The sequence below is a fragment of the Anarhichas minor genome, unplaced genomic scaffold (genome assembly GCF_050575085.1).
Source record: "Anarhichas minor isolate MPS153535 unplaced genomic scaffold, ASM5057508v1 ptg000012l, whole genome shotgun sequence".
Classification (NCBI taxonomy): domain Eukaryota; kingdom Metazoa; phylum Chordata; class Actinopteri; order Perciformes; family Anarhichadidae; genus Anarhichas; species Anarhichas minor.
Window position 1 is genome coordinate 2,598,210 of NW_027466458.1, and position 10,918 is coordinate 2,609,127.

At 42.9% G+C, this 10,918-nt stretch overlaps 1 protein-coding gene across 2 annotated transcripts; it reads right to left on the reverse strand.

Moving 5' to 3' along the window:
* Positions 1-187: 187 nt before the first annotated feature.
* Positions 188-10,311, reverse strand: gga3a (golgi associated, gamma adaptin ear containing, ARF binding protein 3a). 2 transcript variants are annotated; one of them, XM_076090253.1, is made up of 17 exons: positions 9,997-10,311; positions 9,232-9,316; positions 8,995-9,070; positions 8,792-8,890; positions 8,572-8,695; positions 8,254-8,357; positions 7,116-7,196; positions 6,771-6,908; positions 6,323-6,404; positions 5,990-6,106; positions 5,145-5,339; positions 4,968-5,041; positions 4,477-4,874; positions 3,564-3,853; positions 2,760-2,929; positions 2,476-2,586; positions 188-1,833 (listed from the first exon to the last, which is right to left on the reverse strand). In XM_076090253.1, the coding sequence occupies exons 1-17, from the start codon at positions 10,031-10,033 to the stop codon at positions 1,723-1,725; spliced, it is 2,292 nt and encodes a 763-aa protein (XP_075946368.1). In that variant the 5' UTR covers positions 10,034-10,311; the 3' UTR covers positions 188-1,722. The 2 variants fall into 2 exon arrangements, with proteins under 2 accessions (XP_075946368.1, XP_075946369.1); XM_076090254.1 differs by lacking the exon at positions 9,997-10,311 and having other exon boundaries at positions 8,991-9,070; positions 9,232-9,288.
* Between the last annotated feature and the right edge of the window lie 607 nt (positions 10,312-10,918).

Below are 10,918 nucleotides of genomic sequence, written 5' to 3' on the forward strand. Positions count from 1 at the left end.
AGCATACGTAATTCTGCTGCATGAATAGTTTTACTTTTGATACTTTACTTTTACTTGCAATATTTTACAGTGTGCTCTTGCTATTAATCTAATAATGATTACATGAAAACACACAAACGATGTGGTTAATATGCTACTGCATTGATATTGGTCCTTAGACACTGAAAAATGAGGCCAAACATGAAAATTGTAAAACAAATAGATCCATCTCCTCCTTTATTTTTCCATGCACAGAAATAGCTTTTCCAAATATGCAATGACACATTCATTTAACAATCTAAGACAAACAGTTTTATAAGAAATATGTAGAGAATCTCCTTTATAGCTCTAATAGCCCCAGAAAGACAAAAATAAAGAAGTCACAGTTCTTGATGAACACACGGTAAGCCTGAGGCTTTGAATTAACCATCACGTTTTTTCTATTGATATACAGTATTTTCTCAAGGCTTACTCAAAGAAATATTTTCCTAAATCGATATAGGAAAGTCCTACACAAGCTAAAGATTTACAGTGGACTCAGGGTGAATAACCTACCCTTTTGGCTTCGTTTCCACTACCTTGTCTAACAACGGTAGCAAGAGCAAAGCTATGCACTGCATTTAATTAACGTCAAACAATATTCCTTTTCGTCTCCGGGGATTAATTGTTAGAAGGTCAGCACTTCCTGAAGCACATCCACTTTATGCACATAATTGATCCGTGCCCTTAACAGCTCGTGTTGCTAAGTAAAAGGGGGCTACGGTCTCTGGCATAAGGCCGCTGTTTAATCTTGCATGAATTACATTTTCTATATTAAAATGCTATCCAGAGGGCACAGCCTGGACATGTAGCAAAGCATGTAATTCCTCAGAAACCACCCTGTTGCTACATAATGTAACATAAGCCGTCTAAATATTTGGTAACATAAAAGACTCTTTGACAGCCCACTACCGATTTGTGCCGATCACACTGCAATACTGAAAGTGCCCATCCTAAGAAGAGTATGCAGAAGGAATGCAGCCGTCGATTGCAACACCAAACAGGAAGTTAACAGATCCGACACCTTCTTCCCAAAACCCAAATAAATAATACATTCATGTCAATAAATACTGAAAGACTAAAAAGCGTAAAACAAGAGTCTGAGCTACGAGTTAGTATACAAGTTAAAGTATTCAGTAGTAACTGTGAGGCATATTGAAAGTAGCTGATTCTTGATGGGCCAGTCTGTGGGTGCCTTTTATGTAGCAACAGAGGGGCTGTTGTCTGCTCCAGTCCGATGTCTTAAGCGTTAAACGTTGTTATCATACATAGTGAGCAGCAAATCATGTGAAATGCAGGTCATGGTCACATGTTCGTAAGATCCTGGCTTCACAATCTCCTTCAACTTTTATTTTTTGCTCACTGTCCGGCATTGAGAGACAGTAAATAGGAACATTAAAATAAGAACAAAAGGGTATAATAATAATAATAATAATAATACGAATAATAAACGAATAATAACGTCGCAATATTTAACATTACCAGAAACTTCACTCCATTTGTTACTGCACCACACTGACTACCTCTGGCACTGTCGTAAAGTTTAAGTTGGACGTACGCTACAGGACATTGGCTACTTCAGTGGGCCATCTCAAGCAGAAAAAACTTACATTTTTTCCCTAAAAGTCTTCTAATACTGCCCTTTCTCTGGACCTCTGAGCTTCACTGACAAATTCAATTGTCTTATAGTGTCGGCAGGCCGGGCTATAGAGCCCCCCATCTGTCAGCAGGCGGAAACTCATTCACCTCCCCAACTTCTGATTGTGGCTGCTCTCCCAGCATGAATGTCAGTTTGTATCTCATCCGCACCTTTTCCTGCAAAAAACACACACACACAAACACACACACACGCACACACACACACTCAGCTTGACGGCTTCCATTGGCTCGCTGGAACACACAAGATCTAATGCATTGTGAATGCCAGTGATCGCTATATCTTTAAAGCCTACTGGTTGGCATGTGCGACTGTAAGAAGTGCCGATACTGTGCAGTACTGACTTCAAATATAGAGGACTAGAATTACCACGTCGTGGTTGTATGCCTCCCACCAACCAGTCATGGTGCAGTTTACGTCATTTTCTGTCCAAAATGTCATCATTTCATCATTTCATCATTTTATCCTATTAGGCAGTTGTGTGAAATTGTCATAAATTGCATGTGAATTAATGCGTTATGGCCAAAAACAAGTTGTGTGAGAGACCTTTGATCACCAAATTCCAAATCGGTAATAACCTGAAGTCCAAATTGGAAGTTTGTGCCAAATTTGGGAGAAATTCCCTCCGGGCCTGACGGAATGACAGATCACCCGAAAAACATAACGTCTCTGGCCAAGGCTTATGCTTGAGCGGACGCATTAAAAACACGGCTGGCATAAGAAAGTGTTCCATCAATAAATACATTACTTGTTGCATAAAATTGTATGAAGACCAAAAACAGCTCCAGGCTGAGATTTACCTTGAGAGGATTTGCAAGCAGCATGACCTGAGTGACGGCAGCAGGGGGAAGGATTGGGTTAAAAGGAGCCAGCTCCGTCCCCGTGGGCGCCTGCAGTCTCACTTTCATCGTCTGGTGAATTTAGCAGAACAGACATCCGAGGTCATGAAACAGAAGCGGCAGCCCACTTTGATTTCATTTGAAGTGAAATATTTAATTTAATGAGTCGAACATCTGCCAATACTTAAAAAAAATTAAAAATAAAAGGCACTCTGTAGCGTCCTATGCAGTGAGGGTGCTTTCACCTTGGGCACAGCAGCCTGCAGAGCGATGTTCCTCACAGGCTGCGGGGCTGTGTTGAGCATGGACGCCACCATCACCAGTACATCGGGTCGGCCTGCTGGACAGTCGGTGGCGAAATGCAGCAGAACACGGACTCCGTTTTTGTCATAAGCGGTCACGGGACTCGCTTTACCTTAAACACGGCACACAAAGAGGGAAAAGCAAAATGTGATTATTACAGAGGTCGAAACACCAGCTCTTACTGCTCCCAATGTACTCTGTGCTGAAAGCATGTTTTGACGGTGTGAAAATTACTTTCAGATCCACAATGAAAATGATCGCAATAAAAGACCAAGAACAACAGGGGAAAATATCACCCAGTGTCCAGTATTATTAAGCCACTTTCACCACTAAGTGGCAGTAATGTCAAAAGTGACAACTTAATCTCATTGGTGATTATCCTCTCTACAGGGAACTCTATCAAGGCTGGGGGGGGTCAGGTAAAAGTTTTATATCAGACATTGTCGAAGTGGCGACCGATTCCTAAAATCCTTTGTGGTCGACAATAAGAATGTAAATCCTGTTTGTCATGTGGAATTGCACTGAACTACTTGGCAGTCCACCTGTTATAAACACTCTGTAATATGTGCGGAAATGTAATCTGCTGTATTAAAATGAGATCTGACTCAATGTGGTGTCCTTGGCTATTTTTCTTTCAACCCTCTCCCACGTATAATTACGATGAAAAGCAACAAAATCCACTGAAATACTCATAACACAAACACACACACAAAAAAAATACATACAGCCTATATCATGGAACTCACTTGGCTTGATGGCATCCAAAGGGACAAAGACATTGGCCAGGGACACCTCTTGTCCTTTGCCTGGGCTGGTCTGGCTCAGAGGCAGGATGGGGGACAGAGAGCGCAACAGAGGGCAGTCATCTGCCAGGCTCTTGGCAGGCGGGTGCGTGGACCCGGCCTGCATCTCTCCTCGGCGCAGTGAGGTGGATGCGGTGGTGGAGGAGACACCAACTCTGGAGGACGGGGCAGCGGGAGCGAACAGGTCCTCACTCTTGGCCAGCAAGCTGCCAAAGTCCATCGCAGCAGGTGTGCTGTGTGGAGAGAATTCAAGAGTCTTTGTCACAAACATCACAGGCTCCCGCTAACACTCAAATGAAAAATGACAGACAACGATGACGACAAGATAACAGAAGCGGGGAGGAAGACAACACCTGGAATTTCCAAACAAAACACCGTGCAGTCAGGTTTGGGCACTTGGCCTTAAAGATGAGATTGGGGACATTTGTGTTGCCTCTTAATGGCTCACAACATGATTGATGAGGAATTTACAGGGCGTAAAAGTACTGTTTTGTCAAAGGAGTCTGGCGGCTTTGAAAAAAAAAGCATAGATAACGACATAGATAACAGCTCCCTGTCGTGCTAAAGACGCTGCTCTTTGAGCGGCTCAAGGGTCACCCACGGATCACTTCGTATCAAAGGCTCATTGAGTCCTGTTGCTCTCTCTGCCATTTGGAAACTAGTAGTTGAGATGTACTTGACTTTTCATATGATAGAACAGGGAACATTTAAACTCAAGTACTTAGACACCCAATCAGGCCAATCAGTGAAATAAATAAATAATTAAAAAACACTTCATACATAATTTAAAATCTAAAATATTGGGCTGATCCATATTCCATCCCCATATTTACCTTGTAGCACGATTATTACTCACATTTGAGGACTGCCCAGATCCAGCAAGGCAAGGTCTTGCAGATTGTGACTGAGAGAAGTCGTGTGGGACGCTCCAGGTGAAGTGGAGGCCTGTTGTGCAGTGAGAGAGGGGGTTGAGGGAGCAGGCGAGGCCACCTTGAATGACTTGGCAGGAGCAGCAGAGGCCGTGGTGGTCAATACTGAGACGAAGGGCTGTGGGAACACGACTGATGTTGTTGAAACGGACACTGTGGAAACTGGAGGCGTGGAGAAGACGTAACCAGGAAAGCTTAAGGCGGACGCAGCTGTCGAAGACCCGACTGGGTTAACCGGGTCTGCTGTCACAGAAAGGGCGTCTGGAAAGAGTGACGATGTCGACAGCGAAGTGGTGTCAAAAAAATCAAAGTCATGACTGGAATCCTGGAATACGTGGAAAGAGAAGAAAAAAAAGTAGCTATTACCAATAAGATAGCGTTTTATGTTCGTAGAAATTCTTTAAATTTATTGAAATACCTGTAAAGACGGCAAACCATTGTTCAGGTTTACATGTGCTGATTTACTTGGAGCAGGAGCCGGTTCGTTAAGACCTGTAAAAGACCACAAAACATGTCACATATTTAAATATTCTCCAAAAACAACAGTTAATGTCCAATGTCGCTATACATTTTCTTTTTTCTTTTTTAAAATCACCTAAAGATAGTAGCTCTTCATCCAGCAGAGAGAGTGCTGCAGAGGGACCGTCGGGGCCGGGGGACTGAGGGCCCCTGGCAGCGGACCCACACAGCAGGTCAGCAGGGAGAGACAGAGACGATGCCGGGGGCTGAGAGACGCCCTGGGTGTCCAGACCCACCAAGTCAATCAGGATCTCGGACTGGTTGGTGCGACCTGTGCTCGTCAGATGGAGAGAAAAAAAATAAAAACCCCACTGGTGGTGAGAAAACCAAAGATGTACTCATTTACAAACTGGCATTTTCAACACAATAACACACCAAGCTGGGAAATTAAACTATGGTAATTTGTTACAAAGTTAGTTTTTACTTGTGATTTCTTCTTGTGGTTCTTGTGCATGATTACTATTCTATTAGTTACACATGAACTGTGCTTAGTTGACATTAAGTCTGAAAGCACCCTGTTTACATGACATGCTCTTAAGAGAGGGATTCTTGTTAGACTGGACCTCTGTTTTTAATATTAGCCTGTTGTGTTCTTTGCACTTTTAGAATACATTTCCAAACTATGCCAGGTTTGTCCGACTATGAGCTTTAATTAGGACGTATTTAGGATTACTGTACATGATTGCCCATTGTGCAGTCCCGGGACACACAAGAGGGTTGCAGGAGATTTTATGGAGGTCCCCCGGTCCCCGTAGTCTTTTTTTATTTAACAATTAAACGTGCAGTACATCTTTGAGCAATATAAGGGAGCCCTAATGTGAACTCCACCTAAACTATGATTATCTGGTCTCATTTATAAAGTGTAAACATGAATGTATATCGCTTCTAAACAGTTCTCTGCTAGAAACAGTTGAAATGTACCTTGTCTGACAGATAATTGTGTTTGCTGTGCTTCCTCATTGATGATCTGTCCTTCCACAATCTTCTTGTAGGAATTAATGACATGGGAGAGGTCATCGCTGGCCTGCAGGATGTCTCCTGATCAATGCATTTAAAAAAAAAAAAAAAAAGGTTAGACTGGCTTTGTAACATTTCCACAACAACAAAAACACCCAGCAGTGAACAGAATGGGGTTTTTTTTGAGTCAGCCTTTGTGTCAGCGCGAGGCCAAGACTCAGACGTATCCTTCTTGAATTAAGAGAGCGAGAGCACGTCATCAGAGTCAGCCAGGGGAACAATTACAGGATCTCTTACCCAAACAGCTGTCGTTATCCTCCGTCTCAGTGGCCAGCTGAAACACAGTTTGTCTCAGCTTATCGCAATCCCCGTACAGCTCCTGGAAAAAGAAATGATCTTCAGTCATCAATCTCATTCAGAAACTGCTGAATCACAGGAAATGAAAAGAAAAGTGTTTCTCATACATAATAAATGTCACTTTAGACTATGATATTAAATATGTTACCATTACTTATGTTATTAAATAAATGACTGAGTTATTTTGACAGACACTTTATACTTAATGACGAACCGGTTGGTCTCAGAATGCAACAGCAGCAAATGACTTTGGAATGCTTTCTGGCCGTACAGCCGAAGACTGAACTATTTCGTCAAATTATTTCCAAAAAAGGCCAATAATGGCCAAAGAAAGGAGTGAATTTGTTTCCAAAGGTCATGCGAGGCCCGTCTTAAAAGGTGAACGAACCCTAATGAGCTCCTTGTCTCCGTCCGCGGAGTCTTCGGGGGTGAAGTGAGCCAGCATCTCGTTAAGGAGTTTGACGCTGCTGTTGACCGCCTCCAGTGTGCTTTGTTGCTTTTTTGCTTTATGTGTTCTCACATCGTCCTGGGGGAAGGATAAAAAAATAAATTAAAAAAAGACGAATTGCACTTACTCATTCAGCTTGACCGTGCAGAATAAACACAAGCTCTGAGAGGAATCCTGAGAACGGTGTGCAGTAACTAGCTTCAAACTGGGGTTTAGGGTCAGAAAAGCCACCAAAACCAAATTCAAAACACGATGGTAACAATCAAAGCGTTTCACTTGACGCACCTCCTTGACCATGTTCTTGATGAGCCGATTGGCCTCTTGCAGATCTTCGGGCTTTTTGCTCTTCAGCAGCTCTGCTAATCTCTGCAGAGAGAAAACAAACACCAGGAGCTCATTTCCCACAGATCACCCCAGTAGACAAGCTCCCAGACCCTGGAGAAACAAAATCCATCCATAGATCAACTGCAGTCAACGCAGAATAAACATGACCCATTTCGGTGTTTCCTAACCGGGGGGGGGGAACAAACAGAGAGCAGTGTCGGAAATCCACGTCAAGTATGACCAATTTTTCTATGGGATGTTACAGGCTTTAGTCAGAGATGAACATCGAGAGAGGGCAAGAAAGAGAGTGAGAAAATCATGTAAAACCTCTCAAAAGGACAGTATGGAGTGAGAAAATCCCGTCACAAAAAAATCGCCATTAAAGGGTTACTTACCCTTTTTTTAAATGTACCCATGTTTTTGGTAACCTTTTTTTTTAAAGTGGTCCAGTATTGAGCGAGAACGCTGCAGTTGGTAGCCGCTAAACGGGCTGCAATGCTATCGTACGTCCACTAAAAGTGCTTGTTTTTGCCACTGACCAGCTCAGATTTCCTTGTAAGTCTCATTATGGATAACATTATGGAAAGGACCCGACAGTTTTTCTCGTTCTGAAATCTCACGTCGCATCCACGCTGTCGAAATCGGCTTATTATTCAGCCATGACATTAAAAAACAACAAACTCTGGCGCGCTCTTCTCTCCAACTCTCACTCCTGTTGTCCCATTACACAATAGCAAACAGATGTGAGCAGAAAGTCTTATTGCTCTGCACTTATATTAACAAATTGAGCCCATCATTGCCCGTTTAGTGTCTGTACTAATCCGTCAACACCGGACACAGGGTTCAGGTTCAAAAACACCAGTTATCCTTTAAATAATGAAAAGAACATGAAGGTATATTGCTATGAAAGACTGGTTTTGCTGGTTAATTACGTGATTTATTTTAAAGATTTTATTTCTCCGCATACATAAAGAAATGTAAAAAGGGAGCAATTCAACATTTTGTGTTTTAGGCTTATAACAAAGATAAAAAAAAGAGAAAGAGAGGTATTTGCAGTGAGTGAGCTGCGGCGTTCACGTCCAGAAATAACTCTTCTTACCTTGCTCTTCTTCTCGTCATCAAACACGGGATTCTTGGGTCGCGGAGAAGGCGATGGTATTAATGTAGCATCAAGAGGGACTTCTGGGTCAGCTAAAACAATACCTAAAATAAACACGACAATGGACGGCTATTATTCTGTGGAAGTGACAGTTTCAGGGCTTCGTGGCAACACAATGAGAGTCCAAAGCACAACACTGTCATAAACGACTGCTCGGCGTTTTATTTTTGGATGTCACTATTATGCAACCATGTTGTTTTACCGTGTATTAAATCGTATCCGCATATTCTCTCGGCCTTTACGCGGCTGGTGTCTCACCCTGTGACTTCAGCATCTCATACGCTTCAAAGATCTTTGCTTCATCCGGTAGAGACAGAGTCCAGCTGTACAGCATCTCGATCACTTTGGTCTTCACTCCCTCTGACACTTTGTCCCCGAGGTACTGAACGACAACAACAAGATGCACAGTTTAGAACGACATCAAAACTTCAAATTCAAGGAAACATAACCCCATTAGAGGAACTTCTGTGTGACTTACTTTGGGTGACACCACCTTGATCAACTCATTTAAAAACCTAAATTTCCCGACTTCATTGTGAAACCGTCGCCCGCAGTTCTTCATGCAAGCCTCGAGAACCTGCAAAAAGGAGAGCGACCTGAGGTAAATATCGTCTTCCACTTCATGCAGGTTGGATATGTGAATAAAATTAAAACACAGCGAAGGGAATCACACTTACGGACCGTTAATGCCTGTATCGCCTCCCACTCCTGAGGGGACTGGATCTTGTGAGCCAGCAGCCTGACGGATATTTGTGGGCTGGAAAATATGACAGAAACAATCCAATGCACACTCGGTAAGAAAAAGCCACCCAGAGTCTGGGCTGCAGCAGCCTGTATAATAAGCTCCACATGTTTAGCACAATGAAGACACAGATGATGGGCTTAATTCAATATTGTGGGTGAACCGTGTGACCATACCCTTCCAGTTCCTTATTGATTTGGTCACAGAATCCCATTATATACTCCCAGTCCTCCTGTCTGTTGGAAGGGTTTGTGGCTTTGTCTAGAAAAAGAAGGAAGAAAAAAAAAAAGATAAGGATGTGATCTTTTGTACTCTTCCTAATAGATACACCTGTGGTAAACAGTCTACGCGGCCCCTTTAAGGCTAATGAAGGCTGGAGCTTTGTGATGTATGAACTATATGAAGGTTTAAATCAAGCGTCGCTTCATAGACTAGCTTAATACAACAGCAACCAAGACAGCTGTTATCCAACGTTTTCAGCTCACCTTAGGTTATTGATTCTCTCTTAAACAGCCTCCAGGCGCTTCACTAATGCTGTTTGTTCATGCAAGACCTGTTTTAACTCGGTTACGTTAACGCCTGCGGATGCTTACAACAGCAGCCTTCAACACCAGGGAGCAGATGCAAAGGCTAACAGAATAATCACGTTTTTTTTCCCCCGAGCATTTCAACACACCGACTTTAAGTCCAGGACACAAGTGTAAACCGAAGATGAGAGCATATTTCTGCTAGCGACGTCCATCAGTCGCCGTTTGCCCAGCAGCTGTCTGCGTTAGCCACTTTTTACGACAACACAGGCGAATTAGCTCGATACTTTTCAGTCTCAAGCAATGTCATTTGAGTCCAACTCTTGTTTCGGACACCCGCGGCCACACAGCACATTAGTGCGCACCTCTTATGTGCATAAACGCCGTGAAAAAAGAGTTTAAGTATGTACTTACTGAGCCAGGACTCCAGCGATTCTCCATCGTCCGCCATATTTCCACTCTAACACAAACAACGCGTGACCCGTGCTGCCTTCACTTGCTGTCGGACAAATGGGAGTTGCTGAATGCACGTTCTTCTTCATGTTCTTTCCCGGGTTTGAACAGCGGCTCGCAAACAGCTTCCAGCTGCATACCGCCACCTATTGTACAGGAATGTGTTTCACTATATTTCGCATGTCCTCCCCACCAAACCTGTGTTATCTAAAAAAAAAAAAGGGAAAACTTTACAATGCAATTTGTCCTCTTCATACGCGGTGCGGTGAAATAAATTAGGTTCTACATTTTATTTAACTCAACATTTGTTCCTTTCCCCTACCACAAACAAAGTGCCTGTTCAACATGTGTGGACCAATCTAAATTTTAAGAATTCCTCCCTTTTGTTTCGTTCTTAAGAGCAGTTTTCGATGCCTTTTGTATTTTGTGTCACCTCTTCATCCCAATTCCATTCCTTTCTTCTTAATCACTGCTTCTCCGTCTCCTTTTGTAAGGCCTCCTTCTGCTGGCTTATCAGCACGCTTGTTCTCTTTCAGCCACTTGTGTGCTGGTACTCAACAGAACTGCACATCTCCACCACCTGTGTAGTCTTACCAAACATAAATTTCAATGTGCAAATAATCCCTCATTGTTGACTGTATGCTTTTAAAGACAGCTGACTCTGAGCAAACCCCCCACCCTGGCAGATCTCAAACCACTGCAAGCCAGAGATGGTTGCCACTATCTCTGCTGTAAACACTGATAACTTGGATGGACAGCCTGTTGGAGATACGTAGATATCTGGAACTCCCTTTAATTTTACGTGTCCCACAATTTTTTTCTCAAGATTTCAAAATATAAAGACCCAGATATATCACTTAGGAGTAAACAAACAGTGAATAAA

Excerpts from the sequence above, each read along its gene's own strand:
- gga3a (XM_076090253.1), bottom strand. The coding sequence starts at position 10,033 with ATGGCGGACGATGGAGAATCGCTGGAGTCCTGGCTCA. Across the intron at positions 5,340-5,989 it reads ACAATTATCTGTCAGACAAG|GTCGCACCAACCAGTCCGAG; the intron begins GTACATTTCAAC and ends TGACGAGCACAG. Across the intron at positions 3,854-4,476 it reads GATCTGGGCAGTCCTCAAAT|CACACCTGCTGCGATGGACT; the intron begins GTGAGTAATAAT and ends CTCTCCACACAG.